Raw genomic sequence first — 12,095 nt, 5'->3', positions numbered from 1 at the left:
TGGACATGTCAACAAGAAGCGCATAGGCCAACTCCAAAAGGCTGGTGTGTTGGACTCATTCGACTTAAAGTCGGATGACACTTGTGAATCTTGTTTTCTTGGAAAGAAGACCAAGTCAACCTTCACTGGTACTTGTGAAAGGGGTGAGGGTTTGTTGGATCTCATTCACACTGATGTGTGTGGACCCTTCAGATCCGCCACAAGGGATGCTAGCTGCTTCTATGTGACTTTTACTGATGATTACAACAGATATGGATATATCTACTTAATCAAGAATAAGTAGAAACCTTTGAAAAGTTCAAAGAGTGTAAATAAGAAGTGGAGAATCAATTGGGCAGGAAGATAAAGATGCTCCGATCCGATCGGTGTAACATCCAAAAATTTACAACCAATTTAAACCTTTCAAAAACAACCCATATTCATTAAGTTATTACAAAAAGGTTTCCAACTCATTTATTATCAGAGTATCCGAGGACATCAACATAAACTTGAGGAGCGGTACGACCACGCCTTTGCCTTGCCACGGTCTCCTGAAGTACCTGAAATAATACACTGAAACTGTAAGCCCGAAAGCTTAGTGAGTTATCCCCAAAATACCAACCACAATACCATACACATATCATATCATATCATAAACAGAATAGCCATGCATATCAAGTCTACATTGTGACTGGTCCGCTTGCACCAGGCCTTCAGTCCACCCAGTCCACTCTCTCTCCGAGTCTACAGTGTGACCGGTCCGCCCGCACCGGCCCTTCAGTCCACCTGGTCCACTCTCCGAGTCTACAGTATGACTGTTCCGCCCGCATCGGGCCTTCAGTCTATCTGGTCCACTCTCCGAGCCTCGGCATGTCTGGTACGCCCTCTTGGGGTCTTCAGCTTATCCGGACCGCTCGTCGGGCCTTCGGTCTAACTGGTCCGCCCTGGTATGTTGGCCTACATCACAAAGCAGGACCCGCGTCAACCCAACCCCAGTCCAACAACCATGTGCACATAAACCTATAATCATATAACATTTCGCAACTAATCAAATCGATCCAGCATATCACATATCATAGCAACATCCTAACCAGGATACCGACCTAACCGGTCACTAGCATAGCATCATCCTATATACCAGGATACCGACCTTAACCAGGTCTCTAGCATCATCCTAACTACCAGGATGCAAACATTGCAAAGCAATAACATAACAAAAAATACCCGGACTTCCATCCGATAAAGGGTCGGCCTTGGTGTCGTAGAGCCTATCAGTATAGTGAGGATAACTCACCTGCAACTGCCGACTGAAGAATAAGATCACGCTGCTCCGACCACCGACACAAACTCCACCACTGAGCATTACCAAATAACCAAATCCAATAAATACCAATAATCACCAAAATACCCCTGGAAGTCAACTGGTCAACCCTTAGCCAAAGTCAAAGTCCTCAGTCAAAGTCAACCTTCCTGGTTGACCCTACTCGCCGAGTCAACCCGGGTTGACTCGTCGAGTTCCTATGCTTAGAAACTCCCATGCCACGACTCAACTCGCCGAGTCGCCCCAAGACTCATCGAGTCCAACAAGCTCTGAGTCCCTTCTTGCTCAACTCACCGAGTCATCCCTCGACTCACTGATTCACAGCTTAACCAGAAAAGGTTAGGGTTCCACGACCAGACTCGCCGAGTCCAAGAACAGACTCGCCGAGTCCAAGGCAATCTTCAACAGAATCGCCGAGTTGTTCTTCCAACTCGCCGAGTCCATGCACATATTCATACAACTCGTCGAGAAAACCCATGTGACTCGCCAAGTCTCTTCAGTTCTCATTCCATACAGAGGCTTTTCAAGCCATGCAGGGGCTCCAATCCATAGATCTATTCCTCTATAGGCTAACCTTCACATAAAGTTGCAAACTTTACGTGAAGGCAAGGAAATATAAGCCCAAAACACTTCTAGGGCTAGGGTTTAAGACAAAGGGCTTCACCAATGACTCTAAGACAGGAACTCTGTGACCTTTTGGGCCATCACAAGTCTAGATCTGAAGTAGCAACTTCAGATCTAAGCCTCAAACTCAAGATAGCTCCCAAACAAGCTAATGAATCCCAAATCAACCACCATTCTTGAATCAATAATGTAATAGCTTAAGGAGGAGGTTCCTTACTCCTGAAATGTGCCCAAACAGAAGTAGATTCCAGATCTACCCAAGCCCCTTGATGATGGTCTCCAAAACCCCAAGCATCTTACACCAATTTTCTCTTCCAAGCTCTAATTCTTCATCAATGGAGTCACACACACGAGATGAGGGTTTCTGGATCTCAAATGGGTAGCCAAGAGGCTGAAGGTGGCTATAATGTGCTTTATATAGGGCACAACTCCTGAAATTAGGGTTTTCTCCCTTCAGCACCAACTCGCCGAGTCCAACTTCCGACTCGCCGAGTTGGTCACTTAACACATGACCAGAATCGCGACTTGACTCGCCGAGTCTATCCATCGACTCGCCGAGTCGACCTTCCTTATTTACACTAAGATCCCTGAACTTACAATTCTGAACGCGGGGTGTTACAATCGGGGTGGTGGGTATCTTAGTATCAAGTTCCACGACTATCTTAAGGAATGTGGAATTATTTCACAATTGACGCCAACCAGGACACCACAGCTTAATGGTGTGGCTGAGAGGCGCAATCGAACCTTGTTGGACATGGTTCGTTCCATGATGAGTCGAGCTTCGTTACCTATCTCATTCTGGGGTATGCATGTGCTTCAGCTTATGAGAATTGCATGCTAGTATTGAGTAGACAGCGGTAGGATACCCTAATTAGGTTATGCCTGGTAGTATGAGCTTAACATTATATGCTAGTTCATCTTCTCATTTTGAGGACAAATTTGCTTGAGTAGATTTTCCCCGTCCGAATGCTGCCTGCTTTGCGCTACGTGGGACTCTGCGTGATGGAAGTTAGCCATTAGGTGAATACGTCACATTACATGTGATCAGGGTTGAATAATCTCAGAGTACCGGATTTGGCCCTATTGCGCAGCTCTTGTTTGAGTCTAACCGTTGTAGGGATGGGAATGTTACTCAAAGGATTATCTGAGCCTCATCACATATGGTAGTATTTAGGTGATGGCTAACTGGCATTACAAGGAGGCCTTCAGCGACTGAGGATCGGTTTGGGTGGAGTCAGAGATTTTCCCTAGGGCAAGCCTAGAACGGGAATAACAGAGGGTCAGTAGCGGAAAAGAGACCTAGTGGAGTCAAGGTTGTCCTTGATGAAGGTACGGATAGATGTGGAAAGTAGTATGGGCCCGTACTACTGAAAGCAGAGGATCCGTACCCGAATTAAGGAAGGATGAGGAAAGACCAGGGAACTTGTAATAGATGTGATCCCTTAGAGATATCAGTATCACTAATGGTTGCCTGTGTGTATTGCAGAATGGTGGTACTACGCCAGAGGCCAGCAGGTGGCAGTTTTGGAGAGGGGTCGGGTTCGGTATCAGGTTCCGAGCCAGTAGATGAGACGCTACGCGAGTTCATTGCGTTAGATATCACCAGAGGCATCCTTGAGTCGACCCCCATCATTTTCGGGTCGATCAAGGAAGGGATAGTCGAGCTGATGGAGGACCGCCTCAGGGCGTTCCGGAGCGACATGGCATCTAGCCCGTCAGGGTCTCGCACGCTGTCCTTTAAGGACTTTAGGGGCAGTGGTGCGCCAGATTTTTACGGGGCGAAGGACCCCTTTAAAAACGCGTGTTTGATAAAAAAAATATAAAGCGACATTTCTAGAGGACACACATTTAAAACAAGTGCCCTCCGTGTTTGTATTTTTTTTGTTGGACATTAATTTTAAGGCACGCAAAAATACGTGTCCTCTATCCTTCAAATTTTGGAAGGCTGACATTATTTTTAAGGGCACACAAAAATGCGTATCGTAAATCAGCGAGTATCATTGTTTGCGCGTCATTAAAGGGTATTTTTCTTATAGTGATTTGTGATATTGTTTATAGTAAATAAGTTTTTTCCATTGTTTAATGTTTTATGATTTTGATTTTTCTCGAATTCAGACACATTGTAACAAATGTCTTCATTTTCAGATTGTATTAAAGGGTCCAAAATCAGTTTTAGCTTGTACTGAAGGGTCCAAAATTAGGAAGTGATGTTCTGAGTTTTGTTTTTTTATCAGAAGTTTTATATATCTGATACATTTCTGTTTTTTATCGTATATTTTTTTCTAGATAATGTAATATATCTTGCTGATTTAATTTCTGATTTTTTACAGTTTATTTCAATGCATATTAAACTGTTTGCTTGTTTGCAAGTAGAAAGATGGTTATTTTCAAGTAGAAACAAAATTTATTTCAACAAATACTTGAAGGGTGATTGTTTTTAAGTTAAAGCAATTTTGTTTTTTGTATTAATTTGAATGGAATCTTAACTTTGTGTATTTTGCAGTAGAAAATGAAAAGTTAGTTTTGCTTAATTTTTTAGACCTTTAAGTTTTAAGGCCTATTTTATGTTAAATTGTACAGGGCCTCCGAAATCTTGGGGTCGTCCCTGACTCTCGGATCAAGTACATACCAATTATAATTATGGGCTTAGACACCTAATCCAACAAATATATCCTTATGCTAACTTCTCGCATGCAAAACATATAACATAATAACATATATATATATATATATATATATATATATATATATATATATATATATATATATATACACATACATATATATATATATACATACATATATATATATATATATATATATATATATATATATATATATATATATATATATATGGACATTCCGAGAATCACTTACTTGAGCTCAAAAGATTGCACACATCACACCCCTTTCTTTGTAAAATTCTTTTTAGACAAATTTATTTTCTTTCAAAAAGATTACCAATTCCTCATTTTGAGTTTAGACACACCTGAGAGTATGCATGAATCCCTCAAACCAATGCATTGATAACAACTTATAACGTCCCAAAAATAGTAGTAAAATTTTCATTTTTAAATCATTACATCCATACAATCATTTGTTCCAAAACCAATAAGAGTAAATATATATTTTTAAACATCAGAGTAAATAATAATAATCAGTGCGGAAAAGCCATCAGGGGATGTTGTGTAGTCAAGTCGGGCCCTTCCATATGGAATTGGAAGTACCTGAAAAAATGTTTAAATCACAAACTGTAAGCACAAAACTTAGCAAATTCCCCAAAATACCACATACCATACATACATTGCCATGGGCTACGCCTATGGTCTTGCATACAAATGCCATGGGCTGCTCCCATGGTCTTTCCTTACACTGCCATGGGTTACCCCTATGGTCTTACATACATGTGTCATTGGCTGCCCCATGGTTTTTCCTTGAGATGTCATGGGATGTCCCCATGGTCTAACATCCATGTGTCATGGGCTGCCCCCATTATCTTTCATACATATGTCACGAGTTGCCTCGGGGTCAAGTATCACAAAGACAACTAGCATCCTACATAGTATAGTGAGAAGACTCACCTAATTCAAGAAATTAGCTAAACTACATTTCAATGCCCCGCAACAGATGTTATAACACTCCTATCAAAACATACAAGGTCCAATCGTAGACTACACCCTGAATCCAACAATCTTGACCAAAAGTCAACTCAGGTCAACAAGTAAATGGTGCAAGGTCAACCCTCAAAGTCGGCAAACCAAAATCATCTCAGTGAATTGCCACGTCGTGACCTTCCATTGGCCACATCATGCCAGCCTAAAGACAAAATATTTGAGTCCTTACCCAATCGCCACGGTGTGGTAGTTGGGTCTTTACAATTTAATTGATTAAGTTGTTTTCTTTGTCCTTAAGAGCTCCAAAGCTCAGATTTGATACACCCGAAAGTCTTAAAGGATAAAGTTTCCAACTTTATCCCTTAAGTCATCCCATCAAGCCAAAACTTCTAACCCCCCCTAAGTCCTTAATAACATCGTAAGATATGAGTTAACCCATTAAGCTCTTAATCAACAGAGGACCTCATACCCAAAAATATACTACACAAACTTGTGCTTTATGGAAATGCATGTCTAATGCAGTTCTCACCCAAAATAGGTCAAAACCAAGGAAGAAAAAGGGCTCAAACTTGAGCATAAGGCCAAATACACCAAGGAACACTAAATCTGGAACATAGAACTTCAATAGACCTCTAGGGTCCATAAAGTTGCCTTCAAACTCTCACAATATGAAGAAAAGAGACAAGAACCCTAGATCTAGAAGCACAAACTAGAAAGCTTGGAACTTAAATACTCACAAGGGTCCAGAATATGCTCAAGATGGTGATGATGAAGTTGCTTGTTGGAATAATGCACCAAAACACCTTATTCTTCTTCTTAAGGCACCAAGAATACCAAAATGAACCAAAACTCTCTAAAGGAGGCTACGGTTTTGAGTTAGAGGGTTGGAGGTTGAAGAGGATGCCCTAATCCTCTAGAAATGTTGCTTAAATATGAGAGGAAACCTTAAATTTACGGGTTTGGGCCAAAACAGCTGCCACGCGGTGACCAACCTATTGCCACATCGTGACACTCATTAAAACACGCATTCCATTTATTCCATGTCACGTCATGGGCATCCTTGCACCACGTCGTGGCACATAGTTTTTCCCAAAACTCCATCTTTAGTCCTTGATAAATATTAAGTTAAACCAATCTGGAACAGGGGTGTTATATTAATGGAGATGGATTAGATGGTAACAAGGCAAAGGACTAAATGTGTAATCCAAACCTGCTATTGTTGTACAACTGCAAAATAGGACCAACCACAAGGACTATTTTTGCAATTTAGTCAATAAATAATTATTTTATAAATAGAAAAGCCTGTTAAACCATTGCATGACAATTAGACCATCCACAATGGGAGTTGTATGAGGGTTTAATAGATTAAATATGAATATAATATAAAGGAGAGAGAGAGTGTAGAGTTTAATGACCATTGAACGGTACAATAGAATTGTAATGAAAATTAATGAATTTTTTAATAATTAAATTGAATGTATATGTTCTCTTTCCTACATGGCAATCCATACAACTATTCATGGGTTTAATGGATCGGAGATGACCTTAGTCAGAAGCCATTGGAGATTTAAATAGATTCTATGCACGTCACCTCCCCGTTAAATCCTGCACAAACCTCTCCAAGTAAATGCTCAAAAGATTAAAAAGGAAACATTACAAAGTTGAGATTGGATTCGAGAGAATGATCTTTCAACAAAACACGTGGCAAGAAACTCCCGATTCGTCTATATCGCACATGTTTGAAGTAAATAGTGGCAATTACCGCCAGAAAGATTGAAATTTCTTCACACCATTCACAGGTCGATCACGTGAAGAAACCAACAAAGTAAGACATCAATGTTCCATAAATGCTTCACGAACGCTAGTGAAAGTGATAATTATCGTTATCACCAAAAATAGCAAGAAACTTTCTACACCATACATGAAACGACCCTCTTTGAATTTTGGCAATTACAGCACCAGGACCCACCGGCCAATCTGCTCCCTGCTGCAAATTCCTCTCATTTAGTTCCTTCTTTGTTCACTGCTCTTCTTTGTATCACTGTGGATGGCTGCTTATTAGTCTGCTCTCTCTCTCTCTCTCTCTCTCTCTCTCTCTCTCTCTCTCTCTCTCTCTCTCTCTCTCTCTCTCTCTCTCTCCATGTACAAACGTATACGTATTATTTCACAATATGATATGTTTTCTTGTATTTATAAAACCTTATGTTCTTATGTCGTTTATCTGTCCATTGAGTTGTGGACTGAGGCTTATTTTTGTATGTTGGTACTTAGTACCGATTAGGTTGATGGGTTATTTCTTCTTAGCACTATGAAGTTGAACACAACATGTTTATTATTCCGCATAAATGGTTTTTGAGAATTTTGTTCTTTTTGTCACTTGAACTTTCTCTAAACTATTTAAACTTATAATTACCCAAATAGTTGCTCAGAATTAGCTACTATATATCACCTATCTTGGTCAAAAGTTTACTTCACTGTTCGTTTTTATATAGCCATATGCATGCTATTTTATCAATCTCAAGTACCGAAAGTAAGATTCTCTTGTGTTAATTGTTTTACATAACAGGGTGTACGAAATAGAAATGCCTAAGAATCTAGTTTGGGCTTTTCTTGTGTTGGTGGTTGGTTTTGGTGGATGGTTCTCCGAAGGGCTTGAGAATACCAATGTTTCTACAAGACCAGATGTCGTACATATTGCATCTATCTTAACATTTGATTCAATCATTGGAAAAGTGGCAAAAATCGCTTTGCAAGCTGCAATTGAAGATGTGAATTCTGATCCCACTATTCTTAATGGAACCAAGCTGAAATTAAATCTTCATGATGCAAATTACAGTGGATTTCTGAGTATAATGGAGGGTAAATCTTTTAAACATTTGCTTAGTTTTACAACCACAAAATCAAGTATTAGCGACGAATTAGCGTCCTATTTCTAGTTAAATTATGTTAAATTTTTATTCAGCGACCAACTTGCGTCACTAAATACTTGAAAATTATCACTTTTATTGAAATTCTTGTATTGCTAATGTTACGTCATTCAATTTTTTAAAATATTTTCTAGTATGAATACAAGTTCAAAACCAGTTTCATTATATACAAATGTTAACTTATATATATAGTTAGTTGGTGGGATTTAACTTGTTTCTGATTACAGCTTTACAAGTCATGGAGACAGAAACTGTGGCTTTAATAGGCCCCCAAAGTTCAGTCATAGCTCATATGATATCACAAGTGGCAAGTGAGCTCCAAGTTCCTCTATTGTCTTACACAGCCACTGATCCTACATTGAATTCCCTTCAGTATCCTTTCTTTGTGCGCACAACTCACAGTGATCTTTATCAAATGGCTGCCATAGCAGACATAATCAAGTACTACGAATGGAAAAAAGTAACAGCAATTTACGTAGATGATGATCATGGAAGAAATGGAATAATATCATTAGGAGATCAATTAGCATCTAGAGGATGTGAGATCTCCCATAAAGCACCTATTAAGCCACTAGCAACAAGAACAGACATAAGCGATGTGTTGGTTAAAGTTGCTTTAATGGAGTCAAGAATTCTTGTTGTCCACACGTATGCAGATAGGGGATTGGATATACTTGACGTGGCTAAACACCTTGGTATGTTGGATAGTGGGTATGTTTGGATCGCTACTAATTGGCTCTCAACAGTCATAGACACTTCCACCTCACTATCGCTCAAGACAATTGATGTTATGCAAGGGTTTATCACATTAAAAGCATACACAAAAGATTCAAACCTTACAAGAAAGTTTGCTTCTAAATGGCAAAACTTGACAACGTTTGGTTTGAATACTTACTGTTTATATGCATACGACACTGTTTGGCTGCTTGCTCGTGCGCTTGACACTTTCTTTGATAAAGGTGGAAACATTTCATTCTCAAAAGATCCCAAGTTACAAGGGTTACGAGGAGAAATCTTGAATTATGGTTCTTTGAGTATCTTCAATGAAGGGAATTTGCTGCTTCATGACATCTTAGATGTCAAAATGGAAGGATTAACAGGACATATCGAGTTTACTTCTGATAAAAACCTTGTTTTTCCTGCATTCGAAGTTATTAATGTGATTGGCACTGGTGTTAGGAGGATCGGGTATTGGTCAAATTCTTCGGGTTTGTCAACTATTCGTCCAGATAAAGCCAACACAAAGCCATCTGACCATCAATCAAGTTCTTCTGAGCTATTACACGCAGTGATTTGGCCTGGTTTAACAGTCCAAAAACCACGTGGATGGGTTTTCCCAGATAACGGAAAGCAGATGAAGATCGGTGTTCCACATCGTGTCAGTTTTCAGGAATTTGTGGGAAAAGCAAGACACAGTGATTCATTCAAAGGCTACTGCATTGATGTGTTTACATCTGCTACAAAGTTACTTCCGTATGCTTTGCCATATAAGTTTCTATCATATGGAGATGGAGTCAGGAACCCAAGTAACACCAAGCTTGTGAACTTGATACACGATGGTGTGAGTATTTCTTCCTAATTTCTTCCGATCATTAAATAAAGAGACTCAAAGCAATATAATCCCACATGATCGATTCTCAGTATACTTTCTTGCTAAAGTTTTTGAAAATCAATACAGGTTTATGATGCTGTGGTGGGCGACATAGTTATCACTACAAATCGGACACGACTAGCAGATTTTACACAGCCATTTATCGAATCTGGGCTTGTTGTAGTGGTGCCCATTAGGAGATCAAGCTCTAGTACTTGGGCTTTTCTTAGACCATTCTCTCCTTTAATGTGGACTGTTTCAGGAATCTTTTTCTTAGTTGTGGGAGCTGTTGTATGGATTCTAGAACATCGTGTAAACGACGAATTTCGTGGTCCTCCAAGAAAACAGTTTGTCACAGTTCTATGGTAAGTGTCTTTCTGTAGTATCGATCTTACAAAAATTTGCTATTTTTATGAGGAAGCGTGATCTAAACAGATGGATTTTGTTCCTTTTTCAGGTTTAGCTTTTCAACGCTGTTTTCCTCCCACAGTAAGTGTCCCTTCATGTTTCCAAAACCAAACAAGATGTCATATAATATATAATCTTACTCGGTTATTGTTTATACAGGAGAAAACACGCTCAGCACTCTTGGTCGTATGGTTGTACTCTTATGGTTATTTGTGGTTCTCATAATAAACTCGAGTTATACAGCTAGTTTGACCTCTATATTAACAGTTCAGAAGCTTTCAACACCTATTACAGGAATCGAAAGCTTAATACAAAGCAGAGAGCCCATTGGGTACCAAGAGAATACGTTTGTGAATGATTATCTTGTAGGCGAACTTGGTATTCAGGCTTCTCGGCTGATTCCTTTTTCATTGCCTGAAGAATATGAAAAAGCTCTAATAGATGGTCCCCACAACGGTGGTGTTGCTGCAATAGTTGATCAACGCTCATACATCGAACTCTTCCTTTCAACCCGTTGTGAATTCAGCATCGTTGGTCAAGAGTTTACTAAAACTGGATGGGGATTCGTAAGTTGGAAGTCGTATATACTTCTCTTTTCACTTCGTAGAACTTTGAGTTATAAAATGATTGATAGTATTGTTTTGTTATTTTGTCTTATCACAGGCCTTTCCACGAGACTCTCCTCTAGCAGCAGATATGTCGACGGCTATTCTAGAACTATCAGAAAACGGTGAACTACAAAGGATTCATGACAAGTGGTTGATGAGAAGTGCATGCAGCTCACAGGGAACAAAGTTTGAAGTAGAGCAGCTGGAACTAACGAGCTTTAAAGGCCTCTTCATTATATGTGGAATAGTTTGTTTGCTTGCTCTCATCATATACTTTGCACAAATAATCCACCAATTTATCAAACACTATCCAACTCTTTCGGAGTCGACTGGGAGAAGTCTTCAATCTGGACGCCTTCAAACGTTCATTTCATTTGTTGATGAAAGAAAAGAGACAGTGACAACACATTCCAAGAGAAAACATTTTGAGGGAAGTTCAAGTGGGATGAATGCAAATGATGAATCGATTTATAGCAATAAAACTAGTAGGAGAGATTTGTCATTAAACAGCTCGTAATGATGAAACTCATCCATCGTTGTAGTCGTGGTGAAGCTGCCTTTTGCGATGAAGTAATCCGTCAAGAAAGGGTATCTTGTCGCTTGTTTTCCATCTTTTCAATCAAATTTGTAATGCTTTTTTCTGGGCATTTTTTAGATTTAGCCATAGCAAATAGCAAGTTAAGTGTGTACAGATTTAGCTGAGGATAAGCATGATGTTATCTTAGAATAATGTATTGGTATTGTAAAGTACCGATTGAATTGTAAATTACTAATCAATCAGGAGCCCAAAGATATTAAAAATGGCTATATTTCAACACAATGATTTCAAGGGAGAGGAAAAACACGGAACACAGAACCAACTTTCTTTTTAGCATCTTGCGAATCACATACGCTATACTCTTGAGTTGTGGAGTCTAATTGATTGATCATCATTTGACCTTATAGTCGTTATTCTGTTGAGTTGTGGAGTCTGATTGATTGATCATCATTTAACTTTATAGCCGTTATGTATCTAAAGTTAGG

The 12,095-nt window shown here is 39.4% G+C and overlaps 1 protein-coding gene across 2 annotated transcripts; it reads left to right on the top strand.

The window, feature by feature from the left end:
- Nucleotides 1-7,443: 7,443 nt before the first annotated feature.
- Nucleotides 7,444-11,892, top strand: LOC111915991 (glutamate receptor 3.6). Of its 2 annotated transcripts, XM_023911623.3 has the most exons (7): nt 7,444-7,599; nt 8,105-8,397; nt 8,693-10,026; nt 10,144-10,421; nt 10,514-10,545; nt 10,624-11,030; nt 11,128-11,892. In XM_023911623.3, the coding sequence occupies exons 2-7, from the start codon at nt 8,121-8,123 to the stop codon at nt 11,587-11,589; spliced, it is 2,790 nt and encodes a 929-aa protein (XP_023767391.1). In that variant the 5' UTR covers nt 7,444-7,599; nt 8,105-8,120; the 3' UTR covers nt 11,590-11,892. The 2 variants fall into 2 exon arrangements, with proteins under 2 accessions (XP_023767391.1, XP_052624440.1); XM_052768480.1 differs by lacking the exon at nt 7,444-7,599 and having other exon boundaries at nt 7,708-8,397.
- The last annotated feature ends 203 nt before the right edge of the window (nt 11,893-12,095 follow it).

The sequence above is a fragment of the Lactuca sativa genome, chromosome 2 (genome assembly GCF_002870075.4).
Source record: "Lactuca sativa cultivar Salinas chromosome 2, Lsat_Salinas_v11, whole genome shotgun sequence".
Taxonomy (NCBI): Eukaryota; Viridiplantae; Streptophyta; class Magnoliopsida; order Asterales; family Asteraceae; genus Lactuca; species Lactuca sativa.
Note: the sequence above shows the minus strand (reverse complement) of the source record. Positions and strands in the feature narration are given on the sequence as shown.

What these genes read in the sequence shown, in the direction of transcription:
- LOC111915991 (XM_023911623.3), top strand. Translation starts at nt 8,121, where the DNA reads ATGCCTAAGAATCTAGTTTGGGCTTTTCTTGTGTTGGTGGTTGGTTTT. An exon ending in TGAACTTGATACACGATGGT is followed by an intron (nt 10,027 to 10,143) that starts GTGAGTATTTCT and finishes AAATCAATACAG; the next exon opens with GTTTATGATGCTGTGGTGGG. An exon ending in CAGTTTGTCACAGTTCTATG is followed by an intron (nt 10,422 to 10,513) that starts GTAAGTGTCTTT and finishes TTCCTTTTTCAG; the next exon opens with GTTTAGCTTTTCAACGCTGT.